The sequence below is a fragment of the Bos javanicus genome, chromosome 23 (genome assembly GCF_032452875.1).
Source record: "Bos javanicus breed banteng chromosome 23, ARS-OSU_banteng_1.0, whole genome shotgun sequence".
NCBI classification, from domain to species: Eukaryota; Metazoa; Chordata; class Mammalia; order Artiodactyla; family Bovidae; genus Bos; species Bos javanicus.
In genome coordinates this window covers 10,499,699-10,521,874 of record NC_083890.1, presented here as the reverse complement: position 1 = coordinate 10,521,874, position 22,176 = coordinate 10,499,699, and the positions used below count along the sequence as shown (strand labels likewise).

At 39.9% G+C, this 22,176-nt stretch overlaps 1 protein-coding gene and 1 long non-coding RNA gene across 5 annotated transcripts in view; one reads left to right on the top strand and one right to left on the bottom strand.

Moving 5' to 3' along the window:
• Positions 1-240: 240 nt before the first annotated feature.
• The window catches only part of STK38 (serine/threonine kinase 38), a 41,595-nt gene continuing 19,659 nt past the window's right edge, over positions 241-22,176 (top strand). Inside the window, exons 1-6 of one of the 4 annotated variants that reach the window (XM_061398016.1) lie at positions 241-552; positions 3,056-3,490; positions 5,017-5,149; positions 17,800-17,851; positions 18,749-18,871; positions 20,415-20,498. In XM_061398016.1, coding sequence (XP_061254000.1) covers positions 3,484-3,490; positions 5,017-5,149; positions 17,800-17,851; positions 18,749-18,871; positions 20,415-20,498 — 399 coding nt within the window. In that variant the 5' untranslated portion in view covers positions 241-552; positions 3,056-3,483. Of the gene's footprint in view, positions 553-3,055; positions 3,491-5,013; positions 5,150-17,799; positions 17,852-18,748; positions 18,872-20,414; positions 20,499-22,176 lie in introns of all 4 variants that reach the window. The other 3 variants (XM_061398015.1, XM_061398017.1, XM_061398018.1) reach the window with 3 other exon arrangements.
• LOC133236170 (uncharacterized) lies at positions 17,819-20,016 on the bottom strand. The gene is made up of 3 exons (XR_009732766.1): positions 19,837-20,016; positions 19,006-19,104; positions 17,819-18,632 (listed from the first exon to the last, which is right to left on the bottom strand). It is a non-coding gene; the product is annotated as an uncharacterized LOC133236170 (long non-coding RNA).

Sequence of the window (22,176 nt, the reverse complement as noted above, 5' to 3'; positions counted from 1 at the left end):
AGGGACCTTTTTGTACTAATTCTGTCACTTTGGGGGAGAGTTTATAATTATTTCAAAATGAAAAACAAAAAAAACAAAAGGACTCTCACGGCAAGCCCAGCCCGGTCCCGCCCACCCCGAAAAGGACCCACCCCTCAGGCTTCTTCGCTCAACTCGGCCTCTCCTGCCCGAATGAGGCGAGGAGGGGCGGGGCGGGGAGGGGGGCGCATGCGCAGACCCGGAATTCGCGCCGCGGCTCCGGGAAGTCACGCTTGCGCAGTCTGTCACCCTGGTAGGCGCGCCAGCCTGTCTCCGCGGTGGGAGACTGGGCAGCCTCGGCCCCTGCGCTTGCCGTCTTTTCCGGCAGTTGGGGCTCTTCCTGTCGTCTTCACACCCGCAACCGCCCCGCGGCCCCCTACTTCAGAGTCCCTAACGCGTCCCCACCCCTCCTCCGGTCGGCTGGCAGCTGCTGCGGGGGTTTCGCCTTGCCTCACTTCGAGACCGCTGGCCCGGCTGGCGTCTGCGGCTGTTCGCCGCCCCCAGCCCTGCCTCTCCCCTCAGCCCGGGGCTCCGGTGAGTGTCTTGCTGCCGTTGTCTTCCGTCCATCCCGGCCTTTTCCTTTCTCTCCTCTTTCCCTGACTCTTTTTTGGGGTTTTCCCTTTCCCGCCGGCGTCTTCTTTCCAGCCCTGCCCTTTCGGCCCCTGCTGTCAGTGCTTTTCCTCCCGGCTTCCAGAGGCTCCTGGCCGGTCCTCCACATGGTTTCCCAGGCTCCGCACCCCGTCCTTTCTCTGTCTTCGAGTGCTGTTGGGGCGGGGTGCCAGGCTCTCTTCTTTCCATGTCGCTTGCTTTGTCTCCTCGCTGCCACCGCTCAGTCCCCTCCAGGATGTCTGTCGGTCGTTACCAATTTTCACGTCCTTTTCTTTTTTTCTGGAGTCTTAAGAATCTGAGGGGTGTTGTCTGAGGCGGTTGTCGAAAACCACCCCCCTCCCCCACCTTGGGGGGCGGCGGTTACCTTTGCGTCTGCCCCCTTCCCTATGGTTAATCTTAGGGTACCGGGCTTCAGATAATCCAACTGAAAACCACAGGAAAATGTAGTGAAGCCGTCTTTAAAGAAGAGAGTGGAGAAGGAAAGTAAGGACTTGGGGCAGAGTCTGTGCAAAAAGACTTCAAGTGTGCAGAATGGCAGGTAGAGTGACCCAGAGCTCCCACTAGACGAACAGACCCAAAGATAATCTTGTTCTTTTTGAAGTGTACAGGGGAAGACTGGAGTGGAGACCACTGCCTTTCTTCTCCCTTTCAGCACACTTTGGCTCCGAGTTGGAATTAGCCAGGCAGTGGATGTGGTTTCCCTAAGCGTAAAACAACCGCCACCACAATAACAGGCTCCAGTCTCCCCCAGGCAAGAGATGGCAGCTTCCTCTTAAGGGGATGAGGTCAACTCTATTCCGCTTGGTATAGAAAACCATTCCATGTCCTAACCCCACCCCCGTCATACATACATATTTTCGGCTCCTAGTAATGGGCATAAGAAACCAATTTTTCCTAGCTAATCTTTTATAAGATACTCAACTAAGTGCATAGCATTGTACCCGATATGGGGAAAAATATTAAAAGCATTATAAGACAGGGTGCTTGCTTTCCAGTGAGTTAGAGTTCCAGGAGGAAAAATTAGATATGTGACTATTAAGGAATAGTCTCAGCTCCAGTGTTGAATTGTCCAAATGAAAGATACTAGGTTGTCAGTCACAAAGAAAGAAAGAATTGGTGAGGAAAGGGGATATTTATGGAGTTCACAGGGTACTTTTGTAAAGTCAGTCAGTTAACCATGCATAACTCTCTAGATACAATGATAGTTTTCATTTGATCTTCTTTTAATGTTTGCCCCGACTTGTGAAGATCACATCCTTCTGTTAGATTTCTTTTTTAACTTTTAAGAGTCCTTGCTTACCTATCATTTCTTAATTCTGAGCTGGAGAATGAAAGAAATAGGGCAAGGGCCTCCAGTGGCCTATAGGTCAGGACAAGAAGGCTTGAGTTGTCAAAGCTTGAGGGAGAGTCGTCTTGTGGAAAGTACTTGGTTGACCCAGAAAACCTATAAATTGCTATAGGGCAATAGTAACTTTTGATGAAAGGTTATTAGAATTATCAATTATGAATTTATGAGCAGAGGAAAAGGATGGGGGGGGAGGGTTTGAAGAAAGGCCGAAGGGAAGGACAGTGTAACCTTAGCCATTGCATTAGAGACTGAATGAAGGTTGAAAACCATTCTGTTAGAACATTATTGGCCTTTTATAGGAGTAACTTTGAGTGCACTTAATCTCCTGTTGATCTTCTACAAAGTTTAGGAAGACATGCTAGCAACTTAAATGGGTCAAAATTTTGTTCTCCAGTTTTTATATACCCATTAATATAAATGTAATTTTGTTCTTTAACTTTGTTTACAACTGAAAATCATTAATTTGCTCAATTTATGTTTACTAACTGCCTGTTATATGGAAGGCATTGTTTTCTTAGCTTAAACACTCTTTAGTTGTGTTTTTATGTGGAAATAATTTCATTTGTTAAAATGTGTATGTATATGTATAGAGACAGACAAGAACATTCTCCGGAAATTTTCAGACAGGGGAGAAGTACTAAGCACTCTCTTGCTTCAGACTTGTTTTTAAATCTGGTTTTAAAATTTCCTCACCAAACTTAGAGAGCATGTGGTTTTCATTGTGGGTGGAGGGGGTACAGGCTGACAAATAAGGAACCACACCCAAGCTTCATAAACCAGTCAGAGGTTTAAAAAGAATTCTGATATCCTAAAAACATTTGAGTTTGCTTTGATGTTAGCAGAAACTTCCCCATAAAAAATAACATTTTATAGTAAGATTGAGACGAGTTCAGTGTCTTGAATTTGTGATTACTGATCATTTTAGCACATCGTGAATGACTGAAGTAGAGCCTTGATTTTGAATCTCTTCTCTGAAAAAATTATTCTTTATGTGATTTCCCCCCCCAGTATCTTTTTGTAAAATTGCTTAATGTTAAGTCTTTTTTCTTAGTAATAATGTGTTTACACATTTCTTAAAAGGCTACATTTAATCTCCGAAACAATTTTAAAAGCTGCTAAGTATCAAGAGGAGAACCTTAAGAAAACTTTTGTAATTAAAAGATGCTTGCTCCTTGGAAGGAAAGCTATGACAAACCTAGACAGTGTATTAAAAAGCAGAGATACCACTTTGCCAAACAAAGGCCTATATAGCAAAGCTAGGGTTTTTCCAGTAGTCATGTACTAATGTGAGAGTTGAACCATAAGGAAGGCTGAATGCCAAAGAATTGATGCTTTTGAATTGTGGTGCTGGATGGAGGAGACTCTTGAGAATCCCTTGGACTGCAAGAAGATCAAACCAGTCAATCCTACAGGAAATCAACCCTGAATATTCATTGGAAGGACTGATGCTGAAGCTCCCATACTTTGGCTACCTGGTGTGAAGAGCTGAATCATTGGAAAAGACCTTGATGCTGGGTAAGATTGAGGGCAGGCGGAGGAAGGGTCAACAGAAGATAAGATGGTTGGATGGCATCCTCGATTCAATGGACATGAGTTTGAGCAAACTCTGGGAGATGGTGAAGGCAGGGAAGCCTGGCACGCTGCAGTCCATGGGGGTCACAAAGAGGCGGACACAACTGAGTGACTAAGTAACAACAAAGCTATTTAAACCTCATTGGTATCAGTTTTCAAATATGTAAAACTAGGAAGTTCGGGCCTCTTGTTTTTAAGGTATCTTTCATCACTAAAGTTATGACTCAGGTTTTTTTCTTTTGTAGTATTGTTTCCATCATGGGTCTTTGTTTTAACTTGTCAACTCAAATAGATAGCAGACATCTGTCGAATACCATAAGCCATGTCACAGTACATTTATACCTATAGGTGAAGATTTTAGTCATAGATCTTTTTTTAAATTATAGAAATTTTAAATTTAAAAGTTCTTGGTAACTTAGTACACACTCATTGAAGAAAATGTGCAAAAACACAAACAAGAAGATGATCTGTTGTATTCTCACTGCCTAGAGTTAGACCACTAATAATATTTTTCCCCACTGGTAACATTTTTATATATGTTTCTAATAATTCTGTGCATATACAGTAAACACATAAAAGTGAAATGGTATATGTTCTGTTTTATAACATTATTTTCAATTAGATTGGAAATATTTTTCCTGAAAAATGTTTTTTGTTTTATTCTTTAAAGGCTTGCCTGACAAACATTTAAAGATATTTTAATTGTCTGCATGTTATTTCATTGTAGGACTTTCCCATGATTTAATCGGTTCTGTTCTTGGTTATTCAAGTTACTTGTAGTTTTTCTTTGTCATTACAATGTTGCATTGAATCCCCTTGTGTGTGAATCCTTGTGGGTCTTTGATTCCTTCCAGGTAGATTCCTAGATGGCAAAGAGTGGTACTGTCTGTGTTACATGTTCTTAATATATGTGTCTGGTATTGTGGTCTTGTTCCCTTCTTTCTGAAAAATGCAACGCTCTTCCTTAAGGATATATTCATGTCGCTTTTGCTATATGGTAATTTCTTTGTATGTTTCCACAGCATTTTACTTGTTGATTTGCTTACTGAATTGCTTCTAGTTTCTCCTAACACAGTTGATGGCATAAGGACCATCTTCTATAGTGCACATCTTGTTCATGTTCCCTTAAGAGCCTGTGTGGAGTGGGGAAGTCCCTGGCAGTCTGGTGGTTTCGTCTCTGCGCTTCCACTGCAGGGAGCACGGGTTCCATTGGCACAAGAAAAATAAAAAAGGAACCTGTGTGATAGTTTCTCTAGGCCTTATACCTAGGCATGGTAGTTCTGTGTCAAAAAACTTTAATGTATACTTGTTTTCACCAAGTATTCTGTTTGTCTGGGTTTTGTTTTATACTGTTTGTATTCCAGAAAACTTAGGTCAATTTACATTCCTACTAGTAAGGTAGGAGAGTACAGAACTGGTGGATTCCATCTCCAAAACTAATACCTCTTTTTTTTCATTGTTTCTAGCAGCCATGGCAATGACAGGCTCAACACCTTGCTCGTCCATGAGTAGTCACACAAAGGAAAGGGTGACGATGACCAAAGTGACACTGGAGAATTTTTATAGCAACCTTATTGCTCAACATGAAGAACGAGAAATGAGGTAAAGAATTTTGAGAAAATCGAGTCATGGTTTTGGGATCCTTCTCTTGTATCATGAATCACATTTGTAATATGATTGAAAGAAGACAAGAGTAGCAGCAACCATGTTCTAACCAGTTCCATTACAGTGGAGTAACAGTGTCGTTGATTTCCAAGGTCCTTGCTAATAACCCACTTATTTCTATTTCTGTTTACTGGTCAAGAACATAAAATTCCATGGTACTATAAGAAGTTAATTGGACCAAAACCTTGCAGTTCATCGTTAAGGCACTGTGATATAATGGAAAGAGCAGCATTATGGAGCCAGATCTGGGTTTAGAATCCTGCCTTTACCATCTGGTCGATGTATGAGGTTAGAACAGATTTTTAGTCTTTCTGCACATCAGTTCTCCTATCTGGAAAATGAGGAGAGTACTACTTGCCTTTCAGCATTGCTGTAGGTATTGAATGTAACACATGAGTACCCACCAAAGTGCGTCACACCTAGTAATCACGTGAGTGGTGGTAGTAGTAGCGTTACTGAGTCGAAGCTCATGCTGCTCGCTGCACTGACAGACCAGTAAATTGAGAGATGAGTTGTTGGGGCAAGGAATAGTGACTTTATTCTGAAAGTGAGAAAACTGAGAAGATGGTGGACTCATAGCTCTAAAGAACCACCTTGCCTAAGGCTTTTCTTCCACTAACTGGAGAGGGAGTAAAGTCAGACATTTCCTGGTTCTAGTCAGCCTCCAGAGGAGTTGTTTTAATTTCTTCCTCCCTGCAATCATTCACAGGTAGGCCTGGTCATGATTGTTCTATGAGTTAAACAAAGGCCTTTTAGCTTAATGCTCATTACTTGAGAGGCAGGGTTACCAGAGATGGGTCATTACATATAATTTAAGCTTATAAGGCGAAATGGCAACCCACTCCAGTGTTCTTGCCTGGAGAATCCGAGGGACAGGGGAGCCTGGTGGGCTGCCGTCTATGGGGTCGCACAGAGTCGGACACAACTGCCTCGACTTAGCAGCAGCAGCAGCAAAGGGTCTTCCCTATTAGAGTGGCAGGTATTGTTACTGATCTAGTGTGTACTATCCATGAAGTAACTCATTTAAAGTTTTTTTCCATTATTTTATTAAGAAAATATTCAGAAGCACAGAAAAGTTGAAAGAATTGTTTTCAATAAATACCCATACAGACATCATATAGATTCTACATTTATCATTATCACATATTGATCTGTCCATCCCTTAATACATTCATTAATTCATCTTAATCTTTTTGCTTGTACTTCAAAGTATGTTGCGGATGTCTGTATGTTTTATCTCTGAATATTTCTGCTTGTATAATGAGTTTGATATATATATTTCTTAAGGGAGTTTAAAGTTTGCATACAATGAAATGTACCACCTTAAGGGTACATTTTGATGAATTTTGACAAAAATATATACCTGTGTAACTTAAATCTTCGGAGAAGGCAATGGCACCCCCACTCCAGTACTCTTGCCTGGAAAATCCCATGGACGGAGGAGCCTGGTGGGCTGCAGTCCATGGGGTCGCGGAGAGTCAGACACGACTGAGCGACTTCACTTTCACTTTCATGCATTGGAGAAGGAAATGGCAACCTACTCCAGTGTTCTTGCCTGGAGAATCCCAGGGACGGGGGAGCCTGGTGGGCTGCTGTCTATGGGGTCACACAGAGTTGGACACGACTAAAGCGACTTAGCAGCAACTTAAACCTTTCTCAAGACAGACTGTTACCATTACCCCCGAAGGGTCTTTCCTGGAGATTCTTCTTCAACCCCTGGCCACTGCTGTTGTGGTTTTGTTTCTACCATAGATTAATATTGTCTGTTCCATACAAATGGAACATGTAAATGGATTCATTTGAATAAAGCATCTTGCACTCAGCCTAATGTTTTAAAAGTTCATCCATTTTGCTATTGTGTCCATAGTTTGTTCCTTTATATTCCTGAATACCATTCTGTTTTCTGATTATACCATAGTTTGCTTGTATGTTCTTTTATTGATAAAAAATTAGGCTTTTTAAAGTTTTTGGCTGTTCTGAGTAAGTTGCTCTGAACATTTATGTATAGATCTTTTCGCGAACATTTGTTTTCAGTTCTTAGGTAAATATTTAGAAATGGAATAGCTGGCTCTTGGCTCATAAATATACATAAATATGTGTTTAGTTTTATGAGAAGTTGCTAGACATTTTTCTAAAATATTTCCAATGATGTATGAGAGTTGTAGTTGCTTTATATATATATTTTTTAAACATTGGTATTGTCAGTCTTTTAACTAGCTGCTTTTGTGGATGCTCAGTGTTATTTGATTGTTTTTTTAATTTGCATTTCCCTAATGATTAAATGATGTTCAACATTTTTATTTATATGCCTTTTGGCCATATTTTCCTTTGTGAAGTGTTTGTTCAATTTTTTTTTTTTTTTTTGTTCAAATTTTTTAACTATTGAGTTTTAGAATTTCTTTATACATCTTAGATAGTGATCCTTTGCTGTAGATGTGTTTTGCAAAGTTTCTACCAGTCCGTGGCTTTCCTGTTCATCTAATTTGGCTTTTTTTTTTTTTCTTTTGTGGTTATTGCATCCTGTGACCTGTAAGAAACCTTTGCCTACTCCTCAGTCATGAAGATAATTCTATTATGTTTTCTTCTGGAAGTTTTATAGGCTTAGTTTTTATATTTATGTGATCAATCTTGAATTGATAAGTGTGTGGGGTATGAGATGGGGTTTGAAATTTATTTTCCATATGGATATCCAGTTATTTTAGTACTCTTTATTGCAAACTTTCTTTTCCCCATTAAATTGCTTTGGCACTTTTGAAAATCAAATGCCATATAATTGTGAATCTGTCTGGGCTCTTTGTTCTATTTCATTTATCTATCTGTCTGTATGCCAGTATCAGATTGTCTTGATTATCAGAGCTTTGTAGTAAGTTTTGAAGTCAGTATAAGCCTTCAACTTGGTGGTGGTTCTTGTCTTTTTCAAGGTTACTTTGGATATTCTTGGTTTTTTGAATTTACATATACATTTTAAAATCAGCTTATCAGTTTCTGCAGAAAAGCCTGGTGGAATTATGGTTGTAGTTGTATTGAGTCTGTGGATCAGTTTGAGGGAGGGTTGACATCTTTACAATATTGACTTTTTGATGCGTATCAATCTATTTTTGTTCGGTTTTTAATATTTCTTAGCAGTAGTTTGTAGTTTTAGGGCGGAGGCATTTCATGTCTTTTGTTTGTCTATTACTAATATTTTTGGATTTTTTTTATGCTATTGTAAGTGGGTATTTGAATGTTCATTTTCCACTTTTTTGTTGCTAGCATATAGAACTATAACTGAATTTTGCATATTGACTTTAAACCTTACAACTTGCTAATTTACTTTCATAGTAGCCTTTTTGTAGATTCCTTAGAATTTTCTTTGTAAAGAATCATACCCAGATAGAGTTCTACATCTTCCTTTCCAGTCTGTACACATTTTCTTTCTTTTTACCTTTTCACATTGACTAGGATTTCGGGTGCAGTGTGGAATGTAAGTGATGGGAGTAGACACCTTTTGTTCCCCTTTACAGGGGAAAGCACTGTTTCTCTGTTAGTTATGGTGTTAAGGTAGGTTTTTCAAAGATGCTCTTCATTGATTGGGAAAGTTTCCTTATGTTCCTGTTGGAGAATTTTTATCATGAGTGGGTGTTGAATTTTGTCAAATGCTTTTTCTGCATCTTTGAGATGATCACCTTGTGTTTTCTTTATTCTTCCACTATAGTGAATTACATGGACTGGGTTTTGAATGTTAGACTCACCTTCCATTCTTAGGGTAAAACCCTCTTAGTCAAAATGCATTATTCTCTTTATATATTGCTGGATTCGGTGTGCTAAGGTATGGATAAGGATTTTTGCAATCATTTTCTTCAGGAGGGTAGAAATCATAATTTACATGGGATATATTATTTGATTTTAAATATGCAGCTCTGTATGCAGAATAGCAAGATACTTTATACGGGTGGTGGCTAGCTTTGTTCACTGGGACAAATAAGAGCCTGTACAGTGCTCTTTGTTAGGATCATGGGGCATTCAAAAATAAATTTGTATGCTCTAGGCATGTAAAACCTGTTGGGGGTGGTTATTTTCAAATACAACTGCTCTGTTGAAATCACAGCTTCTGGTGTTGCAGTTACAAAGAAATGTTTATGAGTTCTGATTAAGTTACTTATTTTATTTGGTAATAGTCAGTTGGTACTTGTTACCTGTTTTATTTACAGTAGTATGTATATGTTAATCCCAGTCTCCTAATTTATCACTTCTTTCCATGTTTCCCCTTTGGTAACTGTAAGTTTGATTTCAAGATCTGTGAGTCTATTTCTGTTTTTGTAAATAAGTTCATTTGTATCATTTTTTAATTAGATTCCACATGTGAAAGTCAGTCAGTTGTGTCTGACTCTTTGTGACCCCATGGACTATATACAGTCCATGGAATTCTCCAGGCTAGAATACTGGAGCGGGTAGCCTTTCCCTTCGCCAGGGGATCTTCCCAACCCAGGGATCGAACCCAGGTCTCCCACATTGCAGACAGATTCTTTACCAGCTGAGCCACAAGGGAAACAGATTCCACATATAAGTGATACCATATGATTTGCCTTTCTCTAACTGATTTACATCACTTAGAATGATAATCTCCAGGTCCATCCATGTTGCCACAAATGGCATTGTTTTCAGCTTTTTTATGGCTGAGTCATATTCCATTGCATGTATGTATCACATCTTTTTTATTTGTTTCTCTGTTGATGGAGATTTAGGTTGCTTCCATGTCTTGGCTATTGTAAATACCGCTTCAGTGAACATTGGGGTGCATGGATCTTTTTGAATTACGATTTTCTCCAGGTACAAGCCCAGGAGTGAGATTGCTGGGTAATATGGTAGTTCTGTGTTTAGTTTTTTAAGAAAGCTCCATACTTTTCTCCATAATGGTTGTACCAGTTTACATTCCTACCAACAGTGTAGGAGGGTTCCCTTTTCTCCGTAGCCTCTCCAGCATTTATTGTTTGTAGACTTTTTGATGAGGGCCATTTTGAACAGTGTGAGGTGATACCTTATTCTGGTTTTTGCATTTCCTTAGTGTGTTCGTTTTTGAACATGAGTTGATATTTGGTCTTAAGTTTGTTGATACAGTTTGGTAGGACTGTTTTATTTTGGGTTTTATCACTCCAAGAAAATTTTAAAAAAAGCAGTATATAAATAGCTCATATAACTCAACATCGGAAAATCAAACAATGCGATTGAAAACTGGGCAGAAGAGCTGAATAGACATTTTCCCATAGAGGAAACACAGATGGCCAGCAGCCACATGAAAAGACGCTCAGCCTCACTAATCATCAGGGGAATGCAATTCAAAGCCACAATATCACCTCACACCTATCAGAGTGGCTGTCACCAAAAAGAACATAACAATTGTTGGCAAGGATGTAGAGAAAAGAGAACCCTCCTGCATGGTCAGTGTGAATGTAAATTGATGCAGCTACTGAGGAAAACAGTATGGAGGTTTCTCAAGAAACTAAAAATAGAGTTACCATATGATTCAGCAATTCTATTCCTGGGTATATATTAGAAAAAACCAGAATCACTAGTTCAGGAAGCTGTGTACCCCAGTGTTCATAGTAGCATTATTTACAGTTGACAAGATATGGAAGCAGCCTAAATGTCCATCAATAGAGGATTGCGTAAAGAAGATTTGTAATGTGTGTGCACACACACACACAAAATGGAATATCACTAAGCCATAAAAAAGAACGAAATTTTTACCATTTCAGCAACGTGAATGGACATCCAGGGCATTATCGCTAAATGAAGTAAATCAGGCAGAGAAAGACAAATACTGTGTGATATCATTTGTGTGTAGAATTTAAAACATACCACAAACCAGTAAATATAACAAAGAAAGAAGCAGAGTCACAGATGTAGAGAACAAACTAGTGGTTACCAGTAAAGGGGAGGGGTCATAAAGGGGTAGTGGAGTGGGAGGTACAAGCTATTGGATGTAAGAAAGGCTACAAGGATGGATTGTACAACATAGGAAATATAGCCAGTATTTTGTGATATTTGTAAATGGATTGTAACCTTTAAGAACTATGAAAATTTGAAAAATTAAATACAGTGATTGGCAGGAGCTACTACAATAGTAAGTAAACTCAAATTGGAACTGTCAGAGATTTTCAAGAGTTTTGATGTTATGGGGGCAACATCACAGAACCTTGACAAATAAGCAGAGTTTTAATGATATGAGACAAATGATGGTTAAGAAACATTTAATTATGAATATGTGGCTAACGTGATGCTGCTACTGCTGCTGCTAAGTCGCTTCAGTCGTGTCCGACTCTGTGTGACCCCATAGATAGCCTCCCACCAGGCTCTGCCATCCTTGGGATTCTCCAGGCAAGAACACTGGAGTGGGTTGCCATTTCCTTCTCCAGTGCATGAAAGTGAAAAGTGAAATTGAAGTCACTCAGTCGTGCCCAACTCTTAGTGACCCCATGGACTGCAGCCCACCAGGCTCCTCCGTCCATGGGATTTTCCAGGCAAGAGTACTGGAGTAGGTTGCCATTGCCTTCTCCAACATATGATGAGCAGTTTGAAATAATAAGTATTGGGCTGGTAAATTTGGGGGCTAATGAAAGAGATCAGGTTGTAATACAAATATTTGTTTGTATATGTCTTGTTGTCTTTAAAATCTCTAGTTTTTCCTCCCATTTATATGCAACTTTTGTGCCATTCTGTAGTAGAGCACTGGGTTATATCTGCAACTTTTTATTTATTTATTTATGGCTGCGCTGGGTCTCCAGTGCTGCATATGGGCTTTCTCTAGTTGCGGCAAGTGTGGGGCTTCTCATTGTGGTGGCTTCTCTTGCAGAGCTAGGCATGTGGCCTCAGTAGTTGTGGTGCATGGGCTTAGTTGCTCCTCCGCATGTGGGATCTTCCCAGACCAGGGATGGAACCTATGTCCCCTGCATTGGCAGGTGGATTCTTAACCACTGGACCACCAGGGAAGTCCAACATTGGTTATATTTGAACAAAGGGTTTACTGCAGAAGATAAAAGCAGAAGGAAAAATGAAAATCATTTGGAAATTGTCTCCTGTGTAAAAGTAGAATATGAGAACATTGGGTTATTTCATAGAAACACTACAGTAATCCTACATATTGGTTTAAACAATTAAATTCCCTAAGTCTAGTGTGGCAGAATGCTTATTGAAGCTCCTTATAGGTGGCAAACTGAATACATCCAATAATGCAAATTTCATATTTTTTTAATCTGTCTTTTGCCTTTCCTGGCCTCTGTGTTAAGCTTCTCTAGCAATAGCAGTTCTCCTATTCTCTCATGTGATCCTAGGTGTCCATAAAGAGAGATAGGTATTAATAATCGCCTAGTTGTTCATAGAAAATTAATGGTTTGGATAATTTGTAGCAGTTTGAAATGAAAACTGGCATTTCTTTTTACAAAATGATCTGTGTTGTTTCTGTTCTTTATAAATATTATTTTGGAGGATTAATTAAAGCCACAAAAGCCTAATTTAATAGGCAATAATTTTGTGCTTTCCCCTTTCTTCCCCCTAAATCATTTAAGAATTCTTGTACATTTTACCCTCTGAGAACCAGCATCTGCTGCTACTTCTCTTCCATATTCTTACTCAGGTTTTTCTGTTTGCTTTTAGTCTGATCTGATAATGAGTTTTGCAATGTGTGGTTATTACAGTGAGCAAGTGCAATGTTTGATTATTACTAGTGAGCAAGTGTCAGTTTTATTTGGGCCCCAGGAATGGGTGAGTCTAGACTTATATATTAAGAAGAGGTGGCAAGAATACACAGAAGAACTGTACAGAAAAGATCTTCATGACTCAGATAACCACAATGGTGTGATCACTCACCTAGAGCCAGGCATCTTGGAGTGCCAAGTCAAGTGGACCTTACAAAGCATCACTACAAAGTTAGTGGAGGTGATGGAATTCCAGTTGAGCTATTTCAAGTCCTAAAAGATGATGTTGTGAAAGTGCTGCACACAATATGCCAACAAATCTGGAAAACTCAGCAGTGGCCACAGGACTGGAAAAGGTCAGTTTTCATCCCAATCCCAAAGAAGGGCAATGCCAAAGAATGTTCAGACTACCTCACAATTGCACTCATCTCACACGCTAGCAAAGTAATACTCAAAATTCTCCAAGCCAGGCTTCAACAGTACATGAACCATGAACTTCGAGATGTTCAAGCTGGATTTAGAAAAGGTAGAAGAGCCAGAGATCAACTTGCCAACATCCGTTGAATCATAGAAAAAGCAAGAGAATTTCAGAAAAACATCTACTTCTGCCTTATTGACTACGCCAGAGCTTTTGACTGTGTAGATCACAACAAACTGTGGAAAATTCTTCAAGAGATGGGAATACTAGACCACCTTACCTGCTTCCTGAGAAATCTGTATGCAGGTCAAGAAGCAACAGTTAGAACCAGACATGGAACAACAGACTGGTTCCAAATTGGGAAAGGAGTACGTCAAGGCTGTGTATTGTCACCCTGCTTATTTAACTTATATGCAGAGTACATCATGTGAAATGCCAGGCTAGATGAAGCACAAGCTGAAATCAAGATTGCTGGGAGAAATATCAACAACCTCAGATATGCAGATGACACCACCCTTATGGCAGAAAGTGAAGAACTAAATAGCATCTTGATGAAAGTGAAAGAGGAGAGTGAAAAAGCTGACTTAAAACCCAGCATTCAGAAAACTAAGATCATGGCATCCAGTCCCATCAATCCATGGCAAATAGATGGAGAAACAATAGAAACAGTGACAGACTTTATTTTCTTGGGCTCCAAAATCACTGCAGATGGTGACTGCAGCCATGAAATTAAAAGACACTCACTCCTTGGAAGAAAAGCTGTGACCAACCTAGGCAGCATATTGAAAAGCAGAGACATTACTTTGCCAACAAAGGTCCGTCTAGTTAAAGCTATGGTTTTTCCAGTAATCATGTATGGGTGTGAGAGTTGGACTGTAAAGAAAGCTGAGCATTGAAGAATTGATGCTTTTGAACTGTGGTGTTGGAGAAGACTCTTAAGAGTCCCTTGGACTGCAAGGAGATCCAACCAGTCCATCCTAAAGGAAATCAGTCCTGAATATTCATTGGAAGGAGTGATGCTGAAGCTGAAACTCCAATACTTTGGCCACTTGATGCGAAGAACTGACTCATTGAAAAGACCCTGATGCTGGGAAAGATTGAAGGTGGGAGGAGAAGGGGACGACAGAGGATGAGATGGTTGGATGGCATCACGGACTGGATGGACATGAGTTTGAGCAAGCTCCAGGAGTTGATGATGGACAGGGAAGCCTGGCATGCAGCACTGCCTGGGGTCGCAAAGAGTTGGACACAACTGAGTGACTGAACTGAACTGACTAGATAAGTCAAACTAATTTGTTGAGATTTTTAAAGATTTGTGTAATATTCATTTTTAGGGTAATTCTGGAGAATTCTCAGTTTTGATCATGGAGATACCCACTGTTTATTTCTATACCATTTTCCCTGGTTTTAAGTGACTCATCTGCAGAAATTAGCAATATTGTCCACTCAACTCGCTTGTAGAGTAGACTAGCCTTTCCTCCCATCCCTGTTGCCTCTGAATCGAGCTGTGTTGGAGGCGAGTCTAAATTAGGTGTAGTAAAGGGGGCTGATTACAAGTAATCATGAATGTGTGCGTACATTGTGACACTTTTTTTTTTTTTTTTAATTTAGTAAATACATCTTAGGCTTTCCTGGTGGCTCAGAGTGTAGAATCTGCCTGCAATGCAGGAGACCTGAGTTTAATTCCTGGGTTGGGAAGATCCCCTGGAGAAGGAAATGGCAACCCACTCCTATATTCTTTGCTGGAAAAGTTCATGGGCTGGTGGACTACAGTCCATGGGGTCGCAAAGAGTTGGACATGACTAAGCGATTAACAACAGACATCTTAAAAAAATTGCTGTGTACAAAGCACTGTTCTTAGTGGAAAAGGAGGATTCAGATGTGGTCCTTGTCTTCAAAAGAACTTACTGTCTCATGTGGGAAATGGTCTCACACCCTAATAAAGGGAGCTCATGGAAGCCTTGCTGGGTGGGGTTGGGTGTGGCCTCTATGTGTGGAAGTGCCTGTCCCCCTCAGGGTCCTGGTTTGGAACATTGGAGCTGAGCTGGAGTGACCTCATCAGAGGCTGGGGTGTTAAGCTACCTGGCCCTGCAGTCAGAGACGTGTAGTGGAGGAGCCTGCCTTTGTTCATACAGTCAGCCCCTATTCCATTTTATGTTTTCTTGCTATTGTGTTTTAAAGCAAATTTGAAACATCTGTCTTTTTAGTCCTGTCTGCTTCAATATGCATCTTCAAAAGCATGGGCATTTTCTTGTCATCACAATGCCAACATGAGTCTAACAAGTTAGTAACTCTGTGGTATTGTCTCACAGAGGATGTGATTCATAAGCCTTTTGTAAGATGTCACTGTGTTATGCCATTTTTGGTGTCTTCAAGATCTTTGACTTGGTCCCAGTGAATCATTACCATGGATCATTTTGGATGGTAGGTTTTTTCTGGATATTTTCTCTAATAAAAAAATCTGAGGGAAATTCCTTGGCCATCCAGTTTTAGGACTCCGAGCTCTCACTGCCTGAGGGCCCAAAAGTTTGATCCCTGGTTGGGGAACTAAGATTTCATATTTCACAAATTGAACGCAGTGGCCAGAAAAGAAAAGAAGCTGGTTGTGTTCAAGATGTTGATGCTGCTGAATACTTTACTCTCAGGCAGATTATCTACTGAGACCAGTTTAATTACACTTGCAGCGGCAGTGTAGAATACTTTACAGTTTCAATTTAGATTTAAAATTCAGAAGGTGCAGTCTCTGTAACACACATTGTGTGATAGCATGTTAAGACTGCTGTCACCGTCTGGTGTGATCATTCAGAGAACATGTAGTCAGAAAGTATGATGGTGTTTGATATTCAGGGCCCAGAAGTAGCTGACCAGGGTTGAGTTCTTATAGTTCTTACCATGAGTTTACTCTTTTTTTGTGTGTGTTTACTCTTCTTACTCTTCCCAACTTCAACTATTTAACCACAAAAATGGAATTAATTTTCACCCTGGAAGTTACCAGTGGTGCAGCCTTCTCTCTCTGATGTGTATGCACACATAGATGCATATCCCCAGACATTCTGGGAACTAGGAGAAGAGGAGTGGGCAGACTGGGAGTCATGCAAATGCTTTCTTCTTCCTTCAGAGTTGCAGTAGATCTTTTCACTTCCTGGGAGTTTGGACACAAATTCTTATTTATCATCTGAGCCTGTGGATTTGTACTGTAATATGATTTCTAATAGTAAATAAATATAATTAAATAAAAATATTCATTTTCACTAACTACTGGTATTGCAGTAAATATTCATTGACTAAAACTCATTATCGTCCCATGTTCCTCTCTGTGTGTTCCCTGTCATAGTTAGTGGCATCATTATCCTCTCACTCAAGAAATTCTAAGACTGTTCGCTTGACTCTTCCTGTCAACTGGTCATATTTGCAGTGACTCTGTTCACATCATTTTGAGTTTCCAGCCCTAGCTCCAGGTCTTTATTGTCCATCTGACTCATGATAGCTTTTTTTGTTCCCGAGTCCCTTCCCACTTCTGTCTCCTGTCTCCTTTCTCCTCTGCCTGTTGCTTTTCCTGATAGTCCATCAGCTCACTACAGGCTGCCATTCTCAAAGAGAAACACCATTCCGTTGTGTACAAGCCTCTAGTAGCTCCTAGTTGTGTACAGACTGAGAGTCAATCATCCTCGTGTGACGTCGAAGTACAGGGTGCCTCAGCTGGCCTAAACCACATGATGGTGCTTCGTGTAGCCTATATGTCTGTTCTTCCCTGCCCTGCTCAGCTGGCCTGTTATCTGGGATCCTGACAGGGACAGAGGAGATTCCAGCCCCTGTGCTTTCATTTATTATGCAGAATAAATAACAGGAAATTTTACTTGTTTCTCTTAGTTTTATCAAATCAGTATGAGAGTATAGGTCAAAAATATTCTTGGATGCAGTTTCTAAGGTATCCTACTCCAAGGATTTAAAATGTCAAGGTTTTTTTTTTTTTTGGTGCTTTTTTGGTATTGTTTTGTAATTGTTTGTTTTGGCTGTTCCATGTGGCTTTGTGTCTTTTATTAGTGCCGCTCATCACCTTTTTTGAACATCACCCCCCTTAAATCTCCAAATTCTGTGTTTACCTTGGTTACTTCTGTGCTTGTGGCAGGGAGGAGGAGGAAGATGTGAAAACAAAAGAAGTAGATCTCAGTCTGGGGCAGGGAGAGAAACACCCTGATAGAAGAGGTTATCAGACACCAGCTGTTGGTTTGTTAAGGAAGAACTACCACACCCAAAGAGAGAGAACTTTACATTTTGAAATTGGATTCTTTGTTGCATTAACATCTTAAACAATTTTTGTCAAAATGTAGAGCTAACAAAGGATGAGAATCTTTTCACTTGCCTTAGTAACTGTAATTTGTTGATTTAATGAAGCATTTTGAGTTTGACCTGTTTCTATCAGTAAAAAAAAAATTTTTCATAGATTAACAGAAAGTTATCATTCAAATGTTAATTTCATATGTCTTTATTTTTAGACAAAAGAAGTTAGAAAAAGTGATGGAAGAAGAAGGCCTCAAAGATGAAGAGGTAATTAATATTGGAAAATTTCCTTGAAACCAAGCCTGGCAGATCATGTCTTGTGTAGCAGGTTGTTAGCATTGGCGCATGGAGGAAGGGTTTTGACTTGTAACAGGAAATTATGAGGGCTGGTGTGCTTCTGGATTTAGGTACTTATGCAGAGGGAGAAGTTAATTATTAAATACCAAGAAGGATGACTTCTAGGCTCTGTAGTAGTAAATTAATTAGTTTTAGAATTCCAAGGAAAGGAAGACATGAAATAAAATGAAAAATTTAAAAAGCAAATTAGCATTTTTTTTAAATTAGCATTTTTAATTCACTGAAAATGCTCTATAGAAGTGGAGCAAATTTCTGAAATTTTTGTTAAGGTGAAATACCTCAGCCTTTCCCCCCAATGCCCACAGATGTGGCAGAATATATAATAAATAAGAAACTGTGAAAAGAACTGAAATGGCTATGGAAGTGTTCTCAAAAGGAGAAATGAATCATAGAACCCAGGAAAATGGTGAAAAATACCCAAGACTTGTAGGAACAATAGAAAGTTAATGCATAAAATGAACCATAATGTGTAAAAATTCCAGAGAGAAATTTAAAAACCATACTTGTATATAAGAAAAGTTAAAGAAAAAGGTTGAAAGTTTATCCTTCCAGTTTAGGAACATTAGAGTAACAGGCTGTGAAGCAGGTTCATCCACGTCCACAGAGGAGGCGTCCTCTGTTCAATGTGGTTATGGTGTCTGAGGGCTGGGAGGCAGGGCTGACCTCCTAAGGGTCCTTCTGTGGTGCTTTCCTGTGTGAACAGATGGTGCTTAGTCTGGCGGGGCCCTGCTTTCAGGGTGGGCTAAACCACAAATAAGACTTGTTGCAGAGTCCCTTCCCACCTCTCTCCCTCTGTTTAAACATTAGAAACGACTCCGGAGATCAGCGCATGCTCGGAAGGAAACAGAGTTTCTTCGTTTGAAGAGAACAAGACTTGGACTGGAAGATTTTGAGTCCTTAAAAGTAATAGGCAGAGGAGCCTTTGGTGAGGTAAAAACACCACAGATACTTATCAAATACAGGAATCCCACAGCACATCGAAGCTTCTAACGTAACGTGAGCTTGTGATGGCTGTTAGAACTGCAGCATGGAGTGGGTGGGCCCGGCTTTGAGCCGCGCCTTACCTGCTCTCTGTCCTCTTTTTCTTGCCCTCTCACTGTCCCAGGGATCTGCTTGTTCTTCTCTGTTTTGCTAGAGTTGATGTTGATGCTTTAAGTATTCATCTAGAGGGAGAGTTGATAGGTAGAAAGAAATCAATATTGATTGCTTAGTGAGTGCTTCTTTCCGAGAATCATGACTAATATGTTATACATGATGTGGTTAAACCTGAGGGGATATATAATGTTCCAGTGTCACACATCCATTGGGCAGTGGTACCAAAGCTGGGCCAAGGTCTTCCTGATCTCAAAGCTGTTGCTTTTCCCATTACACTGCCTTTCCAAGAGCAAACTTGCAGCATATTTCCACCCTTTATTTCTTCCTGCCAGATTGGTACAGCTCTGAAAAGATAGCCCTGGGAAACAATTTATAGAAATCAGTTAATGTGGGTGGTGGTAGAGAATGAAAGCATTTGCAGCTTTGTCCCAGCTGGTTGTCCAAGTGCATCCTGCTTGGTCACAAGGGCAGTCTGCTGGGGAGGGTTTGAATGAGCCCGTGCAAGATCCTCCCCATTTGTGGAAAGCACCCGAAGTGAACAACCTACTGATGCAATAGTTTCACTATCGTTGTGAATACAAAAGGAGTAGCACATTATTAAAAACCAGCACCTAGGGGAAATGTGAGTACATATTCAAAGGCACAGGTGAGAGATTAAACTGATCCCTCAGTGTTCAGAATCCCTGTTGGCCTCTTGAGAGAGGAAAAGGTACAGGACCACATCTAAAAGAGCTTTATGTTCAACGAGGAGGGGACCTGGGACTCGAGGAAAATAATGTTTCAGGGAGAAGAAAACATACTTGTCTTGGGGGAGGAGGAGGGAATGTGCAGGGACTTGCCGAGGAGTTGTATTTGGGTTTGCAGACCATTTCTTTTCATCATAAATTATCTGTTCTCTCTCTCTCAAAAAAAAAAAAAGGAAAATAAAAAAGAGAAAGGAGAGCTGCAGAAGACTCTATTTCCCTAATTATACATTTTAGTTCCTCCCCCATTGCCAGGCATTTTTTTTCCTGTGCCTTAGCTTTTGCTGTTGTTTTAGACATTGTTGTAAACATTTCCTTAGGTTTTTTTGAGCTGACTGGATGACATGTGTCATGGGTTTAATGAATCCAAAGTGAGGGTTTTGAATTAGCTTGATCTGTTCAGCTAGGGAGCCAGAGCTATTCAGAGGTGGAGATAGATATCTGAGGGTGTTTCGGCACTGACCTCACTGTGTATAATTATATCCATTTTGAAACATTGAAAAGCATTTTCTTCTGCTTTGTTATTGCTTATATAAAAATTGCAGTACTTTTTCAGTTTAAATATGATTTCTTGTTACACATGAAAGCATTAGTTTGGCATCGTGAACTCTTGGCGTTTCTCTTATAATATTTAGGTGCGGCTTGTTCAGAAGAAAGATACGGGCCATGTGTATGCAATGAAAATACTTCGTAAAGCAGATATGCTTGAAAAAGAGCAGGTAAAGCACAATTGTAGCAGTGATTTTAGTTACCTGACGAATTTTTGTCTTCTAAAACTGTTCTTTTTGCTTAATTGAAGTGTATATTCCTCTCTCAGTTTTCTTTAGCCCTGTCATATAATATTGCTTTTCTTTCTCGCCTCCCCGCCAGTAGAAGCAGTTACATATATTTTAGGTACAAATAATGCCTAAGACATTATGTGCAGTCTTTTTAAAGTTGAAAGTCTACTAGAGAAACATCTGCTATTTGTGTTTCACAGTTGATCACAAGCTGTCCTTGTCATTAGGAGCAGTTTTCTGAGGTTGTACTTACTGTGGTAGCATGTTCCTTACAGAATGTTGAGGAAAGTTGTGTATTGTACCTTGGAACTGAGACTTAGGAACTAGAATTTGGAGTTTGATCTAAAATAGGTCTTAACATGCTTCATTCTGTAAATTCACGCAAACCCAGTTTGGATCTTCTGAGTGGCTTATCACTACGTGAGAGAGGCCAGTCTTCTTTGGGAATGAATTTGAAAAAATATAATGAAGGTGGCACAGCAGTGCAGACTCATTTAATGATTAAGAATATTTTCTAAAACTTCAAATCTACTTTGCAAATAGATGTATAAGCTGCATCCAGTATTTTATGCAGAATAAGTATGATTTTAAGTGTTAGACAGTATATATTAAAAGTGAGAAGGCAGATTTTCTATAAATCTGATTTAATTTAGCAGAACAGATTGTAGTGGGCGATGCCTGCAAATATCCTGTAAAATACCAGTTGCTACAGGAGGGCAGAGAGACCCCCCCTGGAAAGGAGAGCTCCAGATACAGAACCACAGAGCCAGGATGGAGGTTGGCCCCACACCCAATCCTTCCAGCCGCTTGAGAGGAGCTATAATCACCAGGGCTTTTCTGCCCTTCATTTCAGTGCTAGCTCAAAATTTGGGATTTTAATTTTTTCTTTAATTTTCCTATGTTACCCAGAAGCTTTAGACTCCCAGGGATTTTGGTCAGAAGTAGCAAATACCCTGGCAGTAGATGTTCAGACATTATATGTTAACACCAACCTTATTCAAAATGCACACCAGCCCTCTTAATGTATCTAAAAATCAGTGCGATAAGGGTATTGACACTGTAGGAGCTTCAGTTAATCTTGAAAAGGAGAATGTGAAGCTGTATTGATTACTCCATATAGTTTGTATGTCACAAGTAAATTTTATTTTTACAAGATATATTTCCTGTAGTTTTAATCAAGACTCACAGTATTTCTTTATCAAATGAATAGTAGGGTAAAATTGTAAAGAGAAGTGCACGTCATAACTTCCACTTACTAATCCTTCATAGAGGTAACAGGTGGTAACAGAGGATGATCCAAACATGTTGTTTAAAGACATTCTGTCAAGTACTGTACCTTCTTCAAAATTAGTTTCTAAAGACTTTCTACATGAAGATAAAGGAAATGTCTGTTCAAATTAGGATTTTAAATGAATTAACTTAAATTGTTAGCGCCATTGTTGCTGATGGACTCAGCTCCCTAGGGTTGATCTCAGCATGGTCCAGTTAGTTTCCGGCCACAGACATGACCTGGGGCAGCTGTCTTGAGGAAGCAGGCAGCAGCTTTGTGGGGCAAATCCATCACTTCTGAGTGGGGCTGACAAAGTACAGATTCAGAGCCTGACTTCTTGTAGGTATA